Below are 24,463 nucleotides of genomic sequence, written 5' to 3' on the forward strand. Positions count from 1 at the left end.
CCGCCCTGATAGTTCATCTACAGCTACATCTACATTTATACTCCGCAAGCCACCCAACGGTCTGTGGCGGAGGGCACTTTACGTGCCACTGTTATTACCTCTCTTTTCTGTTCCAGTCTCGTATGGTTCGCGGGAAGAACGACTGTCTGAAAGCCTCTGTGTGCGCTCGAATCTCTTTAATTTTACATTCGTGATCTCCTCGGGAGGTATAAGTAGGGGGAAGCAATATATTCGATACCTCATCCAGAAACGCACCCTCTCGAAACCTGGCGAGCAAGCTACATCGCGATGCAGAGCGCCTCTCTTGCAGAGTTTGCCACTTGAGTTTGTTAAACATCTCCGTAACGCTATCACGGTTACCAAATAACCCTGTGACGAAACGCGCCGCTCTTCTTTGGATCTTCTCTATCTCCTCCGTCAACCCGATCTGGTACGGATCCCACACTGATGAGCAATACTCAATTATAGGTCGAAAGAGTGTTTTGTAAGCCACCTCCTTTGTTGATGGACTACATTTTCGAAGGACTCTCCCAATGAATCTCAACCTGGTACCCGCCTCACCAACAAGTAATTTTATATGATCAATCCACTTCAAATAGTTCCGTACGCATACTCCCAGATATTTTACAGAAGTAACTGCTACCAGTGTTTGTTCCGCTATCATATAATCATACAATAAAGGATCCTTCTTTCTATGCATTCGCAATACATTACATTTGTCTATGTTAAGGGTCAGTTGCCACTCCCTGCACCAAGTGCTTATCCGCTGCAGATCTTCCTGCATTTCGCTACAATTTTCTAATGCTGCAACTTCTCTGTATACTACAGCATCATCCGCGAAAAGCCACATGGAACTTCCGACACTATCTACTAGGTCATTTATATATATTGTGAAAAGCAATGGTCCCATAACACTCCCCTGTGGCACACCAGAGGTTACTTTAAAGTCTGTAGACGTCTCTCCATTGATAACAACATGCTGTGTTCTGTTTGCTAAAAACTCTCCAATCCAGCCACACAGCAGGTCTGATATTCCGTAGGCTCTTACTTTGTTCATCAGGCGACAGTGCGGAACTGTATCGAATGCTTTCCGGAAGCCAAGAAAAATAGCATCTACCTGGGAGCCTGTACCTAATATTTTCTGGGTCTCATGCACAAATAAAGTGAGTTGGGTCTCACACGATCGCTGTTTCCGAAAACCACCAGTTGAGTGGTCAGCGTGACGGATTGCCGTCCTACGGACCCGGGTTCGATTCCCGGCTGGGTCGGGGAATTTCTCCGTTCAGGGACTCGGTGTTGTATTGTCTTCATCATCATTTCATCCCCATCCGGAGCGCAGGTCACCCAATGTGGCGTCGAATGTAATAAGACCTGCAACAAGGCGGCCGGACCTGCCCCGTAAGGGCCTCCCGGCCAATGACGCCAAACGCTCATTTCCATTTTCATATCAAGTGTTCGTCTATAGAAACTGTAAACTGCTTCCATGGTCTATGCCAAGTTTGTGCATCTCACGCATATCCGTGTAATTTAATAGTGGATAGCTTGCTTGGTACATAGATAAACGGCTCGAAGCAGTCTAGACAGTGCTGAACGAATACCCGTGTTATGTCAATCCCCTGGAAACACTGCAAACTTTAAAAAAGGGCTTTTTCGTTTAGAATAGCGCGCCGGCATTGGTATGAATTTTTTTTACTCGTCACTACCGATTTCATATTCCGTATCGCCAATGAAATCCTAGATTGGCTCAATTAATATATTCAGTCCTCCCACGGTTTCTGTAGCCGGCCTGGACAATATTCTGCTTGCAGGACTAACGTGGAGGCACCAAAAGTATCAATCTGACTTACAGATCTAGTCTAATCCAAACGTAAAGTGACGTATTTATGTATTATTTTGTAAAGGGATTTCGCTTCCATTGTTTGTTATGGAACAACAGAGCGAACGTTTCGTTACCACCAAGACTCAGCACTGCGAACGTACAGTCTGCATCTACATTCTACATTCATACTCCGCAAGCCACCCAACGGTGTGTGGCGGAGGGCACTTTACGTGCCACTGTCATTACCTCCCTTTTCTGTTCCAGTCGCGTATGGTTTGCGGGAAGAACGACTGTCTGAAAGCCTCCGTGCGCGCTCGAATCTCTCTAATTTTACATTCGTGATCTCCTCGGGAGGTATAAGTAGGGGGAAGCAGTATGTTCGATACCTCATCCAGAAACGCACCCTCTCGAAACCTGGCGAGCAAGATACACCGCGATGCAGAGCGCCTCTCTTGCACAGTCTGCCACTTGAGTTTGTTAAACATCTCCGTAACGCTATCACGCTTACGAAATAACCCTGTGACGAAACGCGCCGCTCTTCTTTGGATCTTCTCTATCTCCTCCGTCAACCCGACCTGGTACGGATCCCACACTGATGAGCAATATTCAAGTATAGGTCGAACGAGTGTTTTGTAAGCCACCTCCTTTGTTGATGGACTACATTTTCTAAGGACTCTCCCAATGAATCTCAACCTGGTACCCGCCTTACCAACAATTAATTTTATATGATGATTCCAGTATACCTGTAAGCGTGCACGTACTGAAATATGTAGACCAATAATCAACTAGTACGCTTGCAACAGGTGTCCTCCTTGTTTTAGCACCAAATTTTATTATTACAAATTATTAAATTCAATATCATTAATGTTCAGAGAGGATTAATATGCATAGCTCAGAAAATACGCACACGTATATTTTACTTACACATCTGGTCTTTTCTCTCACGCTGTTTATTATCTCCGAGAACAAGTGCCGTTGCCGTCTCCAGATCGTTCAGCTGTTGCTTCCTTTTGCCTGTTGCACCGTAACTACGACGCTTCCTGCTACGATCGACAGCTGCAGCAAAACGCTTACCGCTATCACTCCAACGAACAGCGCCCAGGGGTGGGGTGTGTGTCTTTCTGCAGCGCAACAAGCGGTGACCGTTAGAGGTCGTTAGGGATATGTGCGAACAAGTAAAATGCTATCCATAACCGACCCCATCCACAAGTCCACTATTTGCTTCCCCATCCGCAAGTTCTATATTCGAATTGGTGGATTTTAAAACAATGTAATCCGCCTCAACCCGTTCGGTACGCTGGAGCTCTGGCGGTAGGCATGAGCATTGTCTGAATTTTATTTTACTGAAGATGGATCCCGTATTTTTCACTCCATAGGCTAAAGACGTTGATACCCATCATGGCCACAATTGAATACGACGTGGTCTGTCAGGTACTTGATACGTTCCATAAGTTACAACTTCGTGTCGTAATTATTGCAAATCGTTTTGGGAAATGTGTTGCGGGATATTTCCCCAAGTATTGTTGTCATATCTTTCATTCAGTTAAATGTTAGCCATAGAATTAGTTTATCAAAATACGTTAATGAACGTAGTACTGAATTCACTTATTATATACGTGGCGTTATTTATGACGGATGAGATACGTAAACGGGATTAGGCCATGAACTGAAGTTTCCAATAGATGTTGTGTCCTAGAATGGCCTCTGTCGATTACTGACAGTTTTCGATAATTATTTAAGTTATGCAAACGAAGCAAGTGTGCACAGACCTAAGGCAGCCGTGAATACGACGTGTAAAGGTGCATTCCTTCTGTCAGTTTTCTTCTGCTGCCCTGGTGTGTGTCACCATAAACTGCTGAGTGTACATACATTCTTCCGTTGGTTCTTCAGTAGAAAATAAAAAATAAATTATTGCACCGATAATGCCAGTAACAAAACGAGTATTACTTCAAGATTTGTGCGTTTTAAGACAAATTAAAAAGAGGACGCATTTCATTTCGAGCTTCAGCCCACTGTAAAAGACCATTCAGAAAACATATTACATTAATTATCCCAAGCTTTTCCTACATTTCCCGACTTTATCACTGCCGCATTTTGTGTGGTGTTGCTAATGTCCATTATAATTACCCGGGCTGTTATGCCGTGGTCGGTTGATGAATTCTGTGTCGATTCCCAATGTTTCGTCTCCGACTGCGGAAGACATCTTCCAGGGGGTCCATAGCTCGATGGAAGGTCCAACCCACCCACTGGCTCGCTACCGACTGCCGCTAAATTCCGTGTCCGCGGGCTCCCTCGCCGCGGCGTGACGTCACGTGTTTTGAAAACGTCAGTGCATTTGGCCGCTGTCCGTCGCCGTCGATCGCCGTTGCCATCACCCAGTAGTGGACGGGTGGTACACATCCTCTTTAACACCAGCCGTTTAATTTCACGCCCTCCTCCTTTCGGTTGAAATTATTTGGGTGTTAAGCGATTTCGATTGCCTCCCTGTAGAGCCTTTCGTAATATCCGCTTGTGGCCGCTAGTACTTGCGTCTCCTCGAAACGAACGTTGTGGTTCCCTGGCTGGAAAGCATGTTCCGCAACAGCTGATCGCTCCGTTTCTCCTCTTCTACAATTTCCCTTGTGCTCTTCCATCGAGCTACGGACCCCCTTGAAGATGTCTCCCGCAGTCGGAGACGAAACTTTGGGAATCGACACAGAATTCATCAACCGACCACGGCATAACAGTCCGGATAGTTATAATGGACATGATATTTCCGGCCGTGAAAGTCTACATTTTGGTGTTGCTGATGTCCAATTCCTGGTATCCGTTGGTTATTCATTGCCTATTGATTGAGGGATGAGTAACTACTGCCTGTTGCAAAATTAAATTTTTCAATTTCTTTCTCATAAAGGAAATTGTCAATCGCAGTGGACCTACGGGTCGAATTGCCTCTGGTTGATTGTGAGGGGTTGCATATGCAAAAACTGTTAAACAGGTAGTTTTCGATGGACACCCATCATTATAGTTAGCAGAGATAATAATGGTGAAGGTAGACACATTTAAATGTACTGGTAGCAGCAAAATTGTCAAGGATGGAGGTAATATTTGCAGTATTAATAGTGAAAGTAATAACATTTTCAGCTATAGAATCGTTATTGCCTTACTTAAGTGAATGTAGGAATACATTGTAAACGGAAAATACGGCGTTTTATAGAATACTAGGTAACAAGAGTAAATACATAACTAAGACTTCTTCTAATCCAATTTCAGTAACATTAAAAAAATTATTGTCTTGTGATCATACTGACTTTAAATTTGTTGTTGTGGCATCTGGTAACTCATAATTACCTTTATTTACAGACACGCGCCTCATCTCATCTTACAAAACTACGGTTGTACTTCTATATACTTTCGTATTATACATTGTGGAAGATCAGAACAAATATCGATGGCCAAAATCTAATACATCTCGCGACAAGAATATGCACTAAAAATAACGCAGGTTTACCCTGACACATTTTCTCCTTTGCTTGTGGATTTCTTCGATATAAAAGCATGCAAATAGCTCAAAGCATAACCACATAACCATATCATTGCGTCTCTTGTAGCACTGAAACTGTAATCCAAGTTTGGAAGGGTAATGTAATTGGGTCGCTAACAGCTCATTAACCTTCTAGTGTCCTGAGGGCAATTTCTAACGGACAAAATAGTTTCCTTGTGTGTTAGAAGTGGATATTCAGGAAGCACTACAGTACACATTCAGTTTGTTGCTCCTAATATGAACATCGTTAATAAATCAAAAACATATCGAAATACCGAGAGTTTAGCACGCAAAGTGGCAAGCATTTGTCGCCGGGAAGTTTTACATTAACCGAGATAAGGAAGATTCGTTTTCAAATAGAACAATGTATGATTTTTAGTGGCCTTCGAAACTTCTAGTGACAAAGAACGCATTGCCGCAGCACCTGCTAATCTTTTACGGAGACAGTTTCCATAGCAACGGGCAGGAAACATGCGGAAATTAAAAGTCCAGCCCACCTGCTCAACGGAGCATAGGCGCAATTTTGTATCGTGTTTCTTCCCGTCTTGAATGTGGCTCTGGTTACTTCGAGCATAAAGCCAACACTTCAGTGTTATACAGAACAATTTCTTGAATTTAGTTCTACTCATCATAGGCATTGCATGGTCTTGTAAGTATTATGTAACAGAGCTGAGATGAAGTTCAAACCTGACATAGACTGTGAAATACATTATTATGTTCTATCCTTTACATACACAAACCTTTCTAGTGAATCACTCTATCTGTCAGTAAAAACCGTACAGACATGTGGTGACGAACATGTACCACAATGCATGAAGTGTGATTCGAATCCGCGCCTTTCATTTTATATTCGCAGAACTAATTCGTGTAACATTTTCATCATTATGCTTCTTTACAAATCAATTTTTCTCTATCACGACATTAATCGTTCAGCTACAATTTTTCTGTTGAAGAACGGCAACAAGACACTGTTCAGTCTGGACCTCCCACATCCCCTGACGCTTTGCCTGGAGCCTCCATTCCCTAACTATCTTCCCTGGACCTTCTATTGCCCAAGAAACACTGTCTGTGCCACGACCAGCCAGACAAAGAAGAGTAACAAAAATTGGCGCATGTGAGAGTAGTACAGGTATTCCACTATACATCGATAGTTCTCTTATTTGTCTTTTACACCCATATTCTATCATTAATCGCATTCTTTCTTGATGACCCGATCCAGGTTTCGCCAGTCACTCATTTCATGACACATGTACATTGCTACACAGGTTTCATATTCATCTTTGTATTTTGTGTCATGTACCTAATATGTTATAACCTGTTAACTTTTCATCAAACATACTTTCCCATCAATTCATTCAGAACAACCTCTTTTAAACATAATACACGGGAAGCATAGCACAATAAGAGAGAGGCAGATGGAAGGGGTCTTTTGGTTGTAGGACGCAAAATGCATTTTTCGTAATTTTCGCTTTGCTCCCTCTCCCCTTATTAGAAAACTAAATTTTACAGACATCTCTTATAGAACATTAACGTAATTTCCCGTTGTGAAGGGGTTTTTGTTGATGACATTTATATTTTTCGAATTGGAGGGAGTGAGAATGGGAGTTTTCGGCACTTTCTCAGAGTGCTCTAGCACTGATACTGTTCGACGAAATTCAAACCTAACTACTGCATTTTGTAGGAAATTTTGTCTACTTTAATTTTGTACATCTTCCAAAAACTCATAGTTTTCGTGATACAAGCAGAAAACTGAGAAATCACTAAATTTGGTTGCCCAGTGTCTATATTTTCCTTCTGAAGAGGACTTTTTATAAACGGTGAAACCGTGGTAAAGCGGTTTTAATAAACCTTTCAATTTCCAACTGATTAGCTGTTTACTACTTCCACTAGATTATATTCTACGGTTGCTGCTCCAGCCACATACAATTTTTTTAAAAAAAAGGCAGCAGCCTTATATGCGCTTAGAACTCTAAGAATTTGCTATGAACATAAGCACAGTTTACACCACGAAAGCGCTTATTTATGCCGAGACGTTTACCGGCTAAGGCCGTCACGCCTGCTCCCTGCGAGAGAGTGCGGGGGTACTCACCGCCGTCGGCGTAGGTCTCGGAGCCGTAGCCGTCCTGCAGGCCGTTGGCCCAGGTGCCCTCGTAGCGCGCGTTGGACGTGGCCGACTGGCGCACGCCGTAGCGGCCCTTGAAGCCCTGCGTCCACTCGCCGCGGTACAGCCAGCGGCCGCGCGCCTCCACGCCCAGCCCGTGCCGCTTGCCATTCTGCCACTGGCCCTCGAACGTGCTCCCGCTGCAACAACCACACCAGTCCTCCACTTAAAATCTGGTACTTTTTGCAGACGATACTAGTGTTGTAACAAAACCCATCAGAGAGAAAGCAACACAAAAGTTAGCAAATGACATGTTCGAAGAATCAATAAGTGATTCTCTGAATATACACTCTCTATAAATCTCGAAAAAAGCTACATTCATTTCTGTACAACGAATACAGCCATACCAACAAGCCATGAAGCACATGAGCAGGAGTCAGTAAGCACGATGGAATGCTCCAAATGTTTGGGTGTACATACTGATGAAACCTTCAACTGGAAGAACCATATTACTCAGCTTTTCAAACTGTCAAGTTCAGCTACTACTGTTCTTTGTATAATTGCTAGTCGGAAACAAACGTATCAACCTTCCGACAGATTTTGCATATTTACACTATTTAATGACGTACGAAATAATTTTCTAGTGTAATTCATCACATACAAAGAAAGTATTGGTTGCAAAAAAAAGAACAGTAAGAATTCTGGGTGGTGTTTAACCACGGAGGACATGTAGGCACTTCCTCAATAAGCTAGGCTTTTGACTGCGCCGTCACAATGCACATTTTCGCCAATGAAACTACTCATAAATAACCTGTCACAGTTTGAGAAGAAAACTGGTGTAAAATTTAGAAATTTGTGGTAAGGTCTTAAGGGACCAACTGCTGAGGTCATCGGTACCTAAGCTTACGCACTACAAAATCTAACTTAAACTAACTTACGCTAAAGACAAAACACACACACACACACACACACACACACACACACACACACACACACACACATGCCCGAGGGAGGACTCGAACCTCCGACGGGGGGAGCCGCCCGCGCCGTGACAAGACGCCTAAGACGGCGCAGCTACCCAGCGGGGTGCAGTGATGTAAATACCGACAACAATAGAGGGAAAATCCATTGTTAAAGCTCTAAGCGGCTCAAAGAGGAGTTCAGTATGCATAAAAAAGTGAAAAAAGTCATTTTCCCAATAACATAAAAGTCTGACAGGTAGTGAGGCAAGTTTTATGTATAATTTACCATTTCTCCTGGACAATTCCTTTTATTCCATTACGAGTTAGTACTTAAAAATTGCTAACCACTGTAAGAAGTGTAATTGCACAAGTAGGAGTACAATGATAATTGTTCAGTAATGTTAACACAGATCATTTACACGTATCCTGTAAACTGACTCGTTCCACAGCATTTCGATAAAGAATCGTTTAAATTATCTTTGGGACATGTAATTAACTAACTAGCCGATACCGTCGTGCACCGGGCGGCATGGACTCAAGGATGTTATATCCCAGGTCGAAAGCAGGAATCACAAATTATGATTTTCTTTTTACCCATGATCGCGATTTTGCCGGCCGGAGTGGCCGAGCGGTTCTAGGCGCTACAGTCTCGAACCACGCGACCGCTACGGTCGCAGGTTCGAATCCTGCCTCGGGCATGGATGAGTGTGATGTCCTTAGGTCAATTAGGTTTAAGTAGTTCTAACTTCTAGGGGATCGATGAGCTCAGCAGGTAATCCCATAATGCTCAGAGCCATTCGAACCATATGATTGCGATTTTACCCAACGTGCTTGTTGCTGAAGAACGCAAGCAGGCACAATTACTGCTTACTATCAAACGGTCGAAGTCCGCCTCCGTAGCGCGGCAGACTGCCACACTAAAGACCCGGTCTCTATTTCCGATACTGCCATGCATTTTTCTTTGGTTTGAGGACTGGAATGTCGTATACTCAGCTTCATGAGGCCCACTTAGTAGCTACTTGGCTGACAAGTAGCGACTCCAGATCTTGAAAACTGACAACTGCCACCTGAGCGTTGTGCTTACCCCACGCCTGTCCATACCGCATCCAATGATGCCATTGGCAAAGGATGACATGGCGATCGGTCCGTACCGTTGGGGGTTCATGGGCTCATGGACAGAGTTTATATTTACTAAGCTGTAAAGACGATCTTAAACGATATAAATATCTCCGAGTGTCACTCTTAAGACTTGTCAAGACAAGTTCTCGACGTATATTCGAATTTTTTTTTTCTTTTCGGTGTCAGCCCAAACAAAAATTCCTCTTCGTGTCTTTCACGAGAAGTCCAGTGTCGACGGAAAGTTTCGGTTTGTTTCCAGTTACAAACAAAATAGTTTTAAAGTGGAATTTTACATGTCCATTTGATAGAGTCGTCCAAAATTAACTTAGTGCGATATTCGTTTTAGCGATATGTATTAACAGGACAGTTACACACAAAGACAGTGCTGCAGCAATGATTGAGTAGCGTTGCTGAGTCAGGGCGAGTCAGAGCGGTGCTATCGCTGCTGGAGTACTGATTATTCCTCGTATTTAACTGTTCCTGTTAATATGCAATGATGAAAAGAACAATGCACTAGACTAATGTGGGAGCGCTCTGTCGAAATGACACGTAAAATTCCTCATTAAAAACCACTTTGTTTGTAACAGGAATCAAATCGACACTTCCCATTGACACTTGGCGTCACATGAAAGACGTGATGAGAAGTACGTGTTGAGGCTGATTACAGCTACACATTGCATAAGGATTATTTGCTTGTCCAATTTTCTTTTACCCACCCTTTTCCTTTGTGTCTGTAATACTCAAACACCCTGTTGTCTACTTTCTATTATGTTGCACCTCCTACACATATTCTTTGCCTAAAATTAGTTGAGAGATTTGGTTGTAGGGAAATGAGTGGTATCTTTGCTTAGCGAAAAGTATTTGCATGGTAAACAAAAGCATTACCTGTGAAGTACACATCTGACGCTCCAACAGACAGTGTGAAGTGTTTGGGTGCCACATTGCTTTGTTTACTATGTGAGTGGTGTTTACACTTCAACACTTCGGGCGTCGTCCCGAAATGACATAAGAACGAAAACAAAACGAAACGCCATCCACTATAACAAATCTTTTTCACTTTATATTTTACCAATGGCAACCACGTTAGCACGTTTCCGCTATCCACACAACATACAGCGTGGCGCTGAGTATTAACTATTCTTATGCAGTACATATGATAACGGTAGGATGCTGATGAAAATATTACTACAATTGAAAATGTTAGCTATTTGAAGGCGTAAATCGACGTTACAGCCCGAGACCGGTAACAACATTGATAAGCTTTTAAAAAAATTTATGGTTGGTTGTGTTCTTCAGCAACAAAAAGTTTCACTTTATCTATAACTGGTAGCTCATTATCCAGCATAACCCGGTTACCTTATTGTCCCAGTCTACTACTGTGCAGAAAAAGGAATGCAATATTTCTTTAGAGTAAAAACACAAACTACTTGGCAGAGAAAAGTGAAGCACCCAGAAGAAGTCGTCGGATGTCAGTGTAACTTCACAAATGTACACACCATTGGCTGATTTGTAAATGATTAGACTCGTAAATCTCTGTGACAGGTAGAAGAACATCAGAGTACATTAGTGTTGTTCGTGTTTGAGGTTGTTGCCAAGCATAATACGATACGTAAGGGACTCAAGGAGAGATGGGCAATAAATATTAATATATCAAAATATTGATACTTTTTCAGAATAATAACGATATATATCGCTGAAGCTTAAGTTATCAGTATATCGATTAATCGGTATTGTATTTAAGCATTGAAATTGATATTTATTATTGTCTGTCTTTCCTGACTCATAGGCAGATTTCTTGCCCATTTGCAGCTACTAACAGTCTTTGCAATCTAACAGTAAATGTCTTACAATGGGCTTAATTTAACTTCTTATTCAGTACTACAAATGAGCAGCAGATTTGAAGATACATGTACACTCCTGGAAATTGAAATAAGAACACCGTGAATTCATTGTCCCAAGAAGGGGAAACTTTATTGACACATTCCTGGGGTCAGATACATCACATGATCACACTGACAGAACCACAGGCACATAGACACAGGCAACAGAGCATGTACAATGTCGGCACTAGTACAGTGTATATCCACCTTTCGCAGCAATGCAGGCTGCTATACTCCCATGGAGACGATCGTAGAGATGCTGGATGTAGTCCTGTGGAACGGCTTGCCATGCCATTTCCACCTGGCGCCTCAGTGGGACCAGCGTTCGTGCTGGACGTGCAGACCGCGTGAGACGACGCTTCATCCAGTCCCAAACATGCTCAATGGGGGACAGATCCGGAGATCTTGCTGGCCAGGGTAGTTGACTTACACCTTCTAGAGCACGTTGGGTGGCACGGGATACATGCGGACGTGCATTGTCCTGTTGGAACAGCAAGTTCCCTTGCCGGTCTAGGAATGGTAGAACGATGGGTTCGATGACGGTTTGGATGTACCGTGCACTATTCAGTGTCCCCTCGACGATCACCAGAGGTGTACGGCCAGTGTAGATCGCTCCCCACACCATGATGCCGGGTGTTGGCCCTGTGTGCCTCGGTCGTATGCAGTCCTGATTGTGGCGCTCACCTGCACGGCGCCAAACTCGCATACGACCATCATTGGCACCAAGGCAGAAGCGACTCTCATCGCTGAAGACGACACGTCTCCATTCGTCCCTCCATTCACGCCTGTCGCGACACCACTGGAGGCGGGCTGCACGATGTTGGGGCGTGAGCGGAAGACGGCCTAACGGTGTGCGGGACCGTAGCCCAGCTTCATGGAGACGGTTGCGAATGGTCCTCGCCGATACCCCAGGAGCAACAGTGTCCCTAATTTGCTGGGAAGTGGCGGTGCGGTCCCCTACGGCACTGCGTAGGATCCTACGGTCTTGGCGTGCATCCGTGCGTCGCTGCGGTCCGGTCCCAGGTCGACGGGCACGTGCACCTTCCGCCGACCACTGGCGACAACATCGATGTACTGTGCAGGCCTCACGCCCCACGTGTTGAGCAATTCGGCGGTACGTCCACCCGGCCTCCCGCATGCCCACTATACGCCCTCGCCCAAAGTCCGTCAACTGCACATACGGTTCACGTCCACGCTGTCGCGGCATGCTACCAGTGTTAAAGACTGCGATGGAGCTCCGTATGCCAAGGCAAACTGGCTGACACCGACGGCGGCGGTGCACAAATGCTGCGCAGCTAGCGCCATTCGACGGCCAACACCGCGGTTCCTGGTGTGTCCGCTGTGCCGTGCGTGTGATCATTGCTTGTACAGCCCTCTAGCAGTGTCCGGAGCAAGTATAGTGGGTCTGACACACCGGTGTCAATGTGTTCTTTTTTCCATTTCCAGGAGTGTATCTGCGCTGTACGTGCATGAAAGTTTGTTACTTCCTCTGTTAATTCTATCATTGCAAATGATAGCTAGGATGTGCAAAACGAAAACGTTTGGTGAATTCACTGTATGGGAATGGTGGAAATTACCACACTCTGCTCCGAATATGAGGCAGAATGTGTGCTGTCCTTACTCCCTGAGTGCCTGAGTCAAGAAAAGATACACGCACTGTAAAAGTAACGTAGAGTCGTCACAAAAGTTACACTGACGGAAATCTGAGGGAAATCTGACGGCGCAGTCGTACATCAGTACATCCAACGTCCGCATGTATTACCAGTCATGCAATAGTACCGAGGTGCCATTTTTCAACAGGCCAATGCTCATCCACATAGGGTACGTGTCTCTATGAAGTCCCTACGTTATGTTGAGTATAAAAGATTCCAAGATCTGTTCCCGATAAAACATGGGCCAACGTGCCTCAGGAGAGGATACAATGGCGTTATGACAGCCTTCCCAATCGAATCACTGCATGCGTCCAAGCGTCCCCCCTCCACCGATAGCTGAATGGTCAGCGCGACGGAATACCGTGCTAAGTTGCCCGGGTTCGAGTCCCGGCTGGGTCTGAGATTTTCTCCGCTCAGGGACTGGATGTTGTGTTGTCCTCATCATCACCTCATTTCCCCCCCCCCCCCCCCCCGACGTAAAAGTTACCGAAGTCGCGTGAACTCAAAAGACTTGCACCAGGCGACCGGTCTACCCGACGGGAGGCCCTAGCCATACGACATTTCATTTCGTGCATCCAAGCCAGGTGGGGTATAACTTCATACTGATGTGTGGGCTTATATTGCTAAATTCTATGTAAATTTGACTTGATTTTCAAATCACTGAAGTAAGAAGATCAAACACCCTCTCACCGCATGATGTTTCATTTCGTTTTCTCCCCTCGTCCTGAGTGTTTTACTTTCTTTGTCAGGCAGAGTAGATTTTCAGAACTTTCCCTCTGCAACGAAATATGTGTTGTCTTTAAACTTCCGCGAAGGTGCGAATTGTGTGTTGGACTAGGACATGAACATGAAACCTTGCCTTTCTTGGGCGCTGCTCTTCACTACAGAAGCAATTCACACACAGAGGATAAGCTATTTCTCTGCTACGTCATTTCTTCCAGCAGTGCTGGCCCAGCAAGCTATGGTGAAGAGCTTCTGTGAAGTTTGTAAAGTAGGAAACAGGTGCCTGAACAAACATAGCTGTAGGTGGTTAGTGAGTCACGGTTGGATAGCTCAGTTGGTAAGAGCATGGTCAGCGTAAGGCTAGTTTCTGGATTCGAATTCAGAGTTGTCACACAGTTTTCAACTTACATTGTCTACATATTTTGAAAAGTACAAGTACAGTATACAGATTACGAAAGTAAATCTCTCAACTGTTGATTCTAAGATTAATTTAACACAGCATTTGATTATAATCAATTCTTTGCTATCCACTCTATGTGCGGTAACATACAAATTCTTGAGCAAGCTCCGTAAAGGGTCCATAGCAGAAATATGGCTATCTCACACCTACTCTACAGTACTTCATAGACTGCCTATTTGATTTATTGGTCGTGGTCGATGACACGAGTCTCACTGGAAAATGCAGCAGATTGAAGAGTTAAAAAGGAAACCTGTTAGACTCTCCCATTTTCATCGTCACAAATACCTCGGAAGAAATGTAACCGCAGCTGTTACCAACCAACCACCAGAGTAAACTAACTATTCGGTTCGCATGTCAATATTTTTCGGATTTTTTTTATCCGTCCCTCTGTGCCACATTCACTCCAATAGTAGCGGTTCTAAGGTTACCTTATCCGCTCAGTATATTTTCCTAGATAGTTTGCCATGTATATATTACACTTTGTTGGAATTTCTTCATGATTTCCTGAGTTATGCTTAACTGTCGCCCTGTTCTCTCCTACGCCCCTGCCCTCAAGCCCTAGGAGTGCTACACAGCTAGGAGTACACTAATTCTACGGTATTCGTTTCCAGACAGTAAGTTATATGTGTAATAAGTTTGGCTGAAATTGGTCTGAGAGCAAATAACATACAACTTAAAACAGCCACATGTAACGTACAGTTTGATTCACTATTGCCCGTTTGGATCGTCAGACGCTAGCATCATGAGACAGTCATTTTCCTGGTGGGAACATGTTAAGGAGTAGAAAATACCACCCGGTACCACCGTCAAATAAAAAGACTTTGCATTTCAGCGCAACCGCACAAAATATCTAGGAACAATCCAGTCAATTTACGGCGAGCACTTCCTTGCTTACGCAGAGTAGCGCGATTCTACCCATTCGCTCAAACAATGTTTCAGTGTCTGTGGAGGTACTGTGCAGCCATGCGGCTTTTTGCAGTTTATGAACTTCTCGCAGCTGCTCTGTAAAATATTACGAGTAGGGCTTATACGGAGAATTTGCTAATACATGTGTCTCGCACAGTGTGTACATTAGTCAAGGTATTGTTATCGTAGAAGTTGGCACTGTGCTTTACGCTGAGGATATTCATTACGAAGATGTAGCACATACGGAAGTCCAGCGAGTAATCGAAAACAGAAAACGAGCCACCGAGGCAGACAAACGGCCCACTATTGTCTCCCAAGTGTTGCATTAGGTATTTCCACTCATAAGACCTCTACACACTCTGAACGGAAAAATGACAGTGTTGCTATTAGTACAACCGATAATGAAGGACATGATCTCCTTCCAAAGTACACGTATAAACCAAATGGCCGTGACTCTTACTAAGTTTATATTGAAAATAAAATAGATAGATGCATGCAACAAATGTCCATTGAGAAAAGTGATACATCGCGAAAGTGCAAGCAAAATTATTAATATTGCCTCTGCCGGCAAAAACAGGATCAAAGTAGCAGTAACTATTAATTGTCCGCCAACAATATAGTACGATTATGTTTATCTGCAAAAGCACAGATTTAGTGACATTCATACCTATTTATGTGGTGTGCAAGCAACGTATTATTCGGGAAGCAACTTTATAATTTGACGAAATAGTATCAGCTATCAAAGTCATCAGCCTGGAGTGATTCTCTAAAAAGAAGGAAAACCAACTATTGCTAAACTCCAAACATTTCTGTCGATTCATAGCTGCAAGTACGTTTACCTGCGTGGAATCAGATGTGGAGTGCGTCACTTTATTTCCCCCTATCCGTCAATCTTACGAATGTCTTACTTTCGCCCATATCAGCGATCAGTGGCACAGTGTCCTGCACTGCAGTAAATATGGCGGAAGACAGTCGTCAGCTAACTGCATAGCTACTAATTTACAGTGATTGAATTGTGGAGGAGGCCATATCGTTGCGGATAAGAACTTGCTAACGAAGGGTAAAAGGAAAATCATTACCATAAAGTTCCTAAAGAAGAGAAATATGAAATGGAGGATTTCTTCTTTGTTTCATAGTTGGGGAAGACTAGTCTGACTAATTCCCGATTCACAACTTAATTGCCGAGTGCAAATGTGGGGGTTATGATTCACTGCAGCTAATATTGCAGTTTCATTACGCAACGGTTCTTCGTCGGTTTCATTTTCGTGGTTGTGCAGATCCGTCGATGAAGAACTGTCAAATAACCGAACGAAAAGAAGCGCGTGATCTCACACTGTTTGAAAAACGCTGAGCGTAAAGAGTTACAGCATTATCGACATTCCTGGCACATCCTCCGTAAATGTAAATAATTTCAATTTCCTCTTCTACCTTAATAGCCTGCATTCTAACTAAAAACGCAGTCTGGTTATGGAGAAACGTATTTAATAAATGCGCGTCGACGAGCTCGCAATGATATCAAATCAAATGATGAAGGAATCAGTTTTTCAAAAGAGCTACATAGAGAAAACTACGAAACACACCTGTGTTTACGCTTTTGATGCAATGCCTTGTTCTCGCGATATCTAATATTGTTTTGTAGCTCACATATGTTATTTATCGATTGCACCGTTATCTACTACGCAACGACAAAAGTGTTACATACAGCAGTTACGTGTATTTTTCCCGCGGAAACCCATTATACAATAAAAATGGGATATTCTTATTTAAGATTTCAAAGTCAGGATCCCCTCCCGTCCCAACCCCCGCATTTTTAAAAATATTGCACACGTATTTCCGTTTTTTAATCCGATGTGTAATTCTTGAGATATTTCGTTGTCTCAAGATAAAAAACTGACCCCGTTTCAGGCGTTCACATATGTTTTACATCAATGCTTTGACTAGCTTTCGTACGCCTAGTATTACATACAAAGTTTATGAGTAGTGATTTGATAACATATAATTACACTGACGGGTAAACAAGCACAACATCAAAAAATAATTAGTGCAGGCTAGTGAAATTTTGGGAATACATTTAGCTAGGTAATATATTTAGGTGATAACATTGCAAAATCACAGGTTAATGTAACGCGAGGTAAGTCACTGCAAATGTGAAATTCTGCTACATTAATACCCGGCAAAACTTCCAGAATGCTGAACGCAAGCATCCAAACGTGCATGCATTGTCTTATACAGGTGCCGGTTGTCAGTTTATTCTATAGTGATCCATGCCTGTTGCACTGGGTCGGTCAGTACAGGGACAGTTAACGCTGTTTGTGGGTGGCGCTGGAGTTGTCGTCTGGTGAAGTCTCGTATGTGCTCCATTGCAGATGGGTATGGGGATCGAGCAGACCAAGGCAATATGTCGACACTATAGACAGTATATTGGGTGACAACAGCAGTATATGGGCGAAAACTATCCTATTGGACAAAAGCCCTTGGAATGATGCTCATAATGAATGGCAGCACAACAGGTCCACTCACCAGCTTGACGTACAAATTTGCTGTCACGGTGCGTGAAATAATCTCGAGAGTGCTCCTACTGTCATACTAAATCGCACCCCAGACATTAACTCCAGGTGCAGGTCCAGTGTGTGTCGCACGTAGACAGGTTGACTGCATGCCCTCAATTGGCGTCCTTACAACCAACACACGGCCATCACTGCATCGAGGCAGAACCATCTGTCACCAGAAAACACAACAGATTTCCAGCCTTCCCCCCAATGAAAGTTTGCTTTACACCACTGAAGTCAGATACGGTGGTGGCTCGGGGTCAGTGGAATGCACGCTAAAGGCGGCTATCTCGGAGTTGTCCTTCAAGTAACCGATTGGTAAGAGTTCGTTGTGTCGATGTGGTGCCAGCTGCCGCTGAAATTGCTGCTGCCGATACAACACGACGCGCCAGAGCCACACACCGAACACGATGGTCTCCCCTCTCGGTAGTGCCACATGGCCGTTCGGAGGCCGGTCTTCTTGTGACTGTACCTTCCTGTGATCACCGCTGCCAACAGTCACGCACAGTGGCTACATTCCCGCCAAGGCTGCCAAGCCTTTCTGCAGTATCACAAAATGTACATCCAGCTTCTCGTAGTCCTATTACACGACCACCTTTAAACACAGTGAGATGTTGACAATGGTGTCTTTGTCGCCTTAAAGGAATTCCTTACTAACGTGAACTCACCACATCTAATAACTAACGCTCACAACCGTTACAGCGCGTCACTCTTATGCGACTGGCAGGAAATTTGAATAGACATCATCTTTCAGATGAAAAACACACCTACCGAGTTTCGTTTACGTCGCGCAGCTTCTTCGTTGCTGCGATTTTTTTCTGTTGATGTATATCGATAACGAAATTAATTTGCTTTTCATCCTTTCATACTTCTGAATGAAAACACCCACAGCAAAAAATGACTAGAATGATTAATTGAATTTTACAAGAGTAGCCAAAAAGAGGTGGTCATTTTGCAAGGTTGGATCCCGGCTAGCTGTCCCCGCTAGATGTGGCTGCTGCATTGCAGTGGGACGGGACACAGGTGGCGATTCGGCCGTGGGCAGGGACCGCGCGGGGGGAGCACATAGGCGGCGTACAGGCTTCGCGGAACTTCTGCCACGGACGAGGTATCGATGCTGGGCAATCGGCAGCAAAATTAAGTCAACCATCTTCTCTAACACTGAACTGATACGCACCTTCTATGCTGTACCTACCTCCACAAACTGACACGGTGATCCAAAAGTTCGTTAACATTTCAAAATGCAATAATTCCCGTAATAATGTAGATAGAGAGGTAAAAATTGACACACACGTCTGAAATGACATGAAGTTTTGTTGAAACCGTAAACGAGTGCAAAAAGTAGCCAAAAGATGACGCTGGACAGCAACACGTCGGTTACGCCCCATGAGAATAGAATATAAAATCAGCTATTGAGAGAGAGGGAGTTAGGTCATCCCAAGCCTGGCTGATAAACACCAGCAGCAAGGAACGGCTTTTAGGCAGGAAGGTGCTCCACCCCATACTGCTACAGGTGAGAAAGATGTCTTGCGCATATCGCTGGGTGAGGACCGCATGCTGAGCCACCACGGCCATCATGCTTGGCCTCCCACATCCTGAGGCCTCATTCTGTGTCATTATTGATAGTGCGGTTACTTGAAGTCGCAAGTACACGGCGAACGTCCGACCTCATTAGGGATGCTAAAAAACAACATCAGACGGCTATTCCTCACCATACCTACGTGATGCTTTACAGCGCTGTTCACAACACTATCCCTTCGACTACAGGTATTGTTGATAAATGACGGCCGACATGCTTGGCATTTGTTATAAAGAACACCGTCTTTATTAAAAGTCAGTCGTTACGCTAATTATTGCTTTTGTCTCATACGAAGCGCCATCTGTTGGTCATTTTGTGCACTTTTTTGGCTACCAATAAAACCCCATTTGATCTCAAACATGTGTGTCAATTTTAATTTCTCTACCTACATTAACATTGAATTCAAATGTTAACAGACTTTTGGGTAGCTCTGTACTTAATCCAGCACCGGTCAAGATCAGTTTCACATTTTCTTCTCTTTCTTGATCATTTTCTGCATCATAATTTGATACCTCGTTAGTTATTACTGGACGCCTTAGCATTAACCTACACGTCCTTCTGTCAAGAGTGTATATTCGGCTACTTCTCTCCCCTATTTATACACTCTCTCTCTTTCCTAGAGTTTATGCAGCATTAGGAGTCGGCTGTTTTCTAGATCTGGCAAGTTTATTTAACTTCGTGCCCAGATGTACTTGTCGCCATAGCCGTCAGTTAACATAAGGGCGGTAAGTCATGTGCGCCATCTTTCTATGAACTGTGCGAACATAATTCTGTGTACTGCCTAATTTTAACTGTTTAACATATTTTATGAGGCGCAGATTGTGGTACATATCCTAGGATATAGATCGTCTTTCACATCACCTAAAAGAGCGTGGAAACCTCTTAAAATGCCACATTCGGGCTGGCTGATTTACTAGACCAATGGCCATTAATCCGCCGCAGGGATTCTGTCCGGCTGTGGACCACCTCCTTGTCTTGCAAGCTACCGCGGTGTGCACTGAGCTACATAGACAGAAGTTCCCCCACTTTACGCACTATCGCAGAAAAGGAAGAAAAATTATGGTTCAACGGCCCGTCGATATCAAGGTCAATAGAGACAGAGCACAAGCTTGTAGTTGTTTCATGGATGCGGAAGGAAATCGGCCGAGCCCTTTCAGCGGAACCGTTATGGTGTTCCTGCCATTATTTTTCGCCCACATTTAATTTTACATTTACGTGCTGTCAGTCGGACAAGAACATTCAGTAGTAGCAAAGAGCACCGTGCACCGTGCATTGAGTTACGTGACATATGGTTTTAGAGAGTGGGAACGCTCCTGCCAGCGGTGACTAATTATCATTCTGGAATGCCACATAGACGGCCAGGAATGACATACTGAGCGTGGTGCAAAGCAGAACAATGTTATTAATTGATGTTTATTATCTGAATATTGCTACTCCTCTAGCCACACCGAATAAATTATTTGCGCGAGTAGAAGGTTAATAATAATATAAAAAAGTCATTAACTAAAGTAAAAATGTGAATGAGAAGAACATTTTTATTTTGTTGTTATTGGTGGAAGTCGAAGAACCAATCAGAAACACATGCTGAATGAGAAGGCCTCAAACTCTTGCTGTTACTCACTACCGGGTACGAGCGAGGGAACGTGTGAAGGGACGCCCAGGTGGACGCTTATTCATTAGTCAAGCACTCTATATTGCCCGAGCAAATGGATGATTCACTGGGACTCCACACTTCCGCGTGGAGCGACGACATCGAAACCGACCCCGACCCACGTAGGGAGCCACATTCTACTCCACAGACATTGCCCCGTTGTTCTTAGGGCGTTATGTTAGTTGTATAATTGGAGGCGACTTAAGCTGTATCTCTCAACAGACAGATCAGGCGTCTCATTTTCACACCTGTCAAGAACTCCGCATGATCGTACAGGACCTCCGGCTCAGCGACACATGGGAAGAGAAATTAGAATTATCTATTAATACCTTCAGCTGCTGATGGGCGTTGATATATATCAACGGGGACAGGTGAAGATGTGTGGCCCGACCGGGACTCGAACCCGCGATCTCTTGCTTACATGGCAGACGCTCTATCCATCTGAGCCACCGAGGGCACAGAGAATACTGCCACTGCAGGGACTATCTCGCGCAAACCTCCCTCGAGACCCACATTCTCACCTTGTATGTCCACACACTAAATTCGTAGTGTCCCACCCCAACACACTCATTACTCATGGAAGACATTCTTACCAAAACCCGTAAGAGTTCGGAGGATATGTGTGCATCCGCACGGAAGAAGGTCATGGCCAGTATTGCTGGTATTGCCAGGACGCGGTGGCTCAGTTGGATAGAGCGTTTGCCATGTAAGCAGGAGATTCGGGGTTCGAGTCCCGGTCGGGGCACACTTCTTTACCTGTCCCCGTTGATATATATCAACGCCCATCAGCAGCTGAAGGTATTACTATATATTTCTAATTTCGTTCTAGACGGCTGCAGGTCATCAATGGCGTCTGTTCTTTGTTTTGTCCCAGGCATCATCATTCACGTATATAAGCCACGCTGTGGTGGAGCTATCACCAATTACAGTCTACTAACCCTCCTATAATGCGGACTATAAAATCTTTGCCCGCATTTCGGCGGCACGCCTTCGTCCACTTCTTCTCAACAGTCTTACACCGGAATAGACGACTCCAAATGGACAGGCGAATACACAGACAACAAATGGGAAATGTGACGATGTCACTGGCTGTGACGTGTCAGCTCTGGGCAGCTGTGGTCGCAATCGACTTCGGTAGTGCATATGACAAAGTATATCACGGTTCCCTATTCTCCAGATGTGTTTCCCATCCCCCGTCCTCAACTTCATACATTGCAATTATAACAGCGCTAGCTGCTACACACAAGGTCATTTAACGAGTCCAATTCTGATATGGCAATCTATCCAACAAGGCTGTCCACTATGGACCCTGCTACGCACCTTCACACTGGAGCCCCAAAATGGGAAACCACAACTCTATGCTCACCCGACTCACGTTACGACAAAACGCCTTCTGTTATCGAGCATACGCCGACGATCTGCTCCTCTTTGTTTGGTCGGGGGCGAAAACATGACAAACAGCTAAAGCAGTTACGACATACTGCATAGTGGCGGGCAGTTCGATGAGTGAGAATAAATCTGCAGCTCTGCCAATAGCGTGTGGCCTCCCTGATGCCAAACTACCGTCCTTCCCACGGGTGTAGAACATTAAGTACCTGGACATTGTCTTCATCCCCAATACATCCTGTATGACTGCCAGTAATTTTCGGCGCGCGGACCTCGTACAGCCAAAGATATTGCATCGCCCTGTAACGTCGAGTATCACGCAACACTGTCGAAAAGAAGTAGCCTGTGATCCGTTGCTCAAATGTATGACACTATATCCACCAAGTGAGCTTCCCATATACATTAGAGTAACATGGTATTTGGTTACCAATGGCAAAATTGTGACACGACAGAAGTTACGTGCAATTAGATTAGCTGATGCGCCATTGTGTGTTGGTTGCCAACACCTCGACAAGGACATCCACCACCTCATATGCCCATCAACACTGGACATCTGGGAGCTAAGCCAGAAGATGGTGGCCTGCTTTCTCCACATTGCTCTCACCGTGGCTGAACCTCAGACATACATCTTTTCTGAGGATATATACTTCTCAGCTGCTAAAACCAACGCCATCCTCTGGATAAAAGTTTGGACGCTCAGCTCCATCCGCAGCGACGGCGACTAGGCAGACCTTGGCTTTTGGTGCAGATTGCAGAATGCCCACTCCGTTTTGGAGCGACGACCGAATTAACGGACCTTGCTTGCCATCTACTTGCGTGGTGCGTGTTATATTCATGCCCCCCCCCCCTCCTCCCCCCGCGTCTAGTTGGAGTGTCAGGAGCGTTATCCCCACTCTACCCCCATGACCGCTCTTCTCGCTGCATCTGCATCCTTCGTCCTCGCTTTCTGAGGACGTCACAAAGGCGAGCGCATCTTTCGCTGCATAAGGCAGCCCACGTAAGGCGGCACCATGACACTTTACACTCTCCTCACATGTCACCTGAATTGGGATTAAATAAATAAAAGGAAGTCTCCCTCACCCCACTCTAACTACCATACTCACCCCAACCTATGCATCCGACTGCGGAGAGGTTCAGCAACACAGTGGCCAGGCCTCAAAGAAGACCCTGCCTTCCCTCTCTTCGAGCTCCGCCGATGGACGGATGTACAGCCCGATTGTTTCTCCTCTCCCCCTCCTCCCCTTATACAGTACATTATACTGTAAATAAGTTTGTCTATTGTTCCTTTTAGGGTTTTGCTAATACAATTCTATATAAATTTAAAAAAACTGAGCAGTTTGCTGTAGAGAGAACTAAGTTCTTAAAAAAGGGATAGAGTAAGAAATAAAATATGTGATCAGCGTGGCTGACTGCCATCCAGTGGAGCAAAACAATGGTCAAAGCATCTTCGTTGTAAGGAAGAGACCCGGGATCGTATCCCGGTCCGACACAAATATTCAGCTTTCCCCATTGATATAAATCAGAGTCCACTCGCATCCAATGCCTATAATCCTTTTGTGTCTTAATTGAGAGTGGCTGCTGGATCAAGATGGTGTCTACACCACATATATAAATTATGAAGTTCGTCAGTAACATGGTTGTCAAAAGTTGACTTTCTTTAAGAGGGTGAAATCTGCTCATTTGATTTGTTATACCTGGGGAGGTCAGTGACCTGATAGTGTGCGTGGTCGTTTTCCATCTTCACAGGAAAAAATGTTGTCTTCTATCGCTCAGTCTCCCTGCGACATAAGCGATACACTCATACTCCTCGTTATAGATGATATCATGGTGCGTGAACCTATAATTCGGGTACGCGTTTGGACCATTAGCGACATAAACTGCACCCTAGCTTCCAAACAGGCTGTTTTCTCTACGTGAACTCTCTCCCAAAAACTCACATACAAGCGAATACAGACGCGTCCGCCTGTAGTGATAGAGAAAGGCATATGGGGAAAGGGAGACGGGGTCTGAGAGAGAGACATATTTGATCATGGTCTTTCTCATCCAACTTTATCATGTTTTTAAAGCGTAACTTCACATTGAAAAGGATAACAGAAAGGAAGCATATGAAGAGTCCTAACTTGGAACTAGTTGAGCCATTGAAGGTAGCCTTG

General features: G+C 44.4%; 1 protein-coding gene across 2 annotated transcripts in view; it reads right to left on the bottom strand.

The window, feature by feature from the left end:
• Positions 1–24,463, bottom strand: part of LOC126273462 (junctophilin-1) — an 815,451-nt gene that overhangs the window by 489,836 nt on the left and 301,152 nt on the right. For both annotated transcript variants that reach the window (XM_049977021.1, XM_049977022.1), the window contains exon 2: positions 7,432–7,643. In XM_049977021.1, coding sequence (XP_049832978.1) covers positions 7,432–7,643 — 212 coding nt within the window. The remainder of the gene's footprint in view (positions 1–7,431; positions 7,644–24,463) is intronic.

This window comes from Schistocerca gregaria, chromosome 5, assembly GCF_023897955.1.
Source record: "Schistocerca gregaria isolate iqSchGreg1 chromosome 5, iqSchGreg1.2, whole genome shotgun sequence".
Taxonomy (NCBI): domain Eukaryota; kingdom Metazoa; phylum Arthropoda; class Insecta; order Orthoptera; family Acrididae; genus Schistocerca; species Schistocerca gregaria.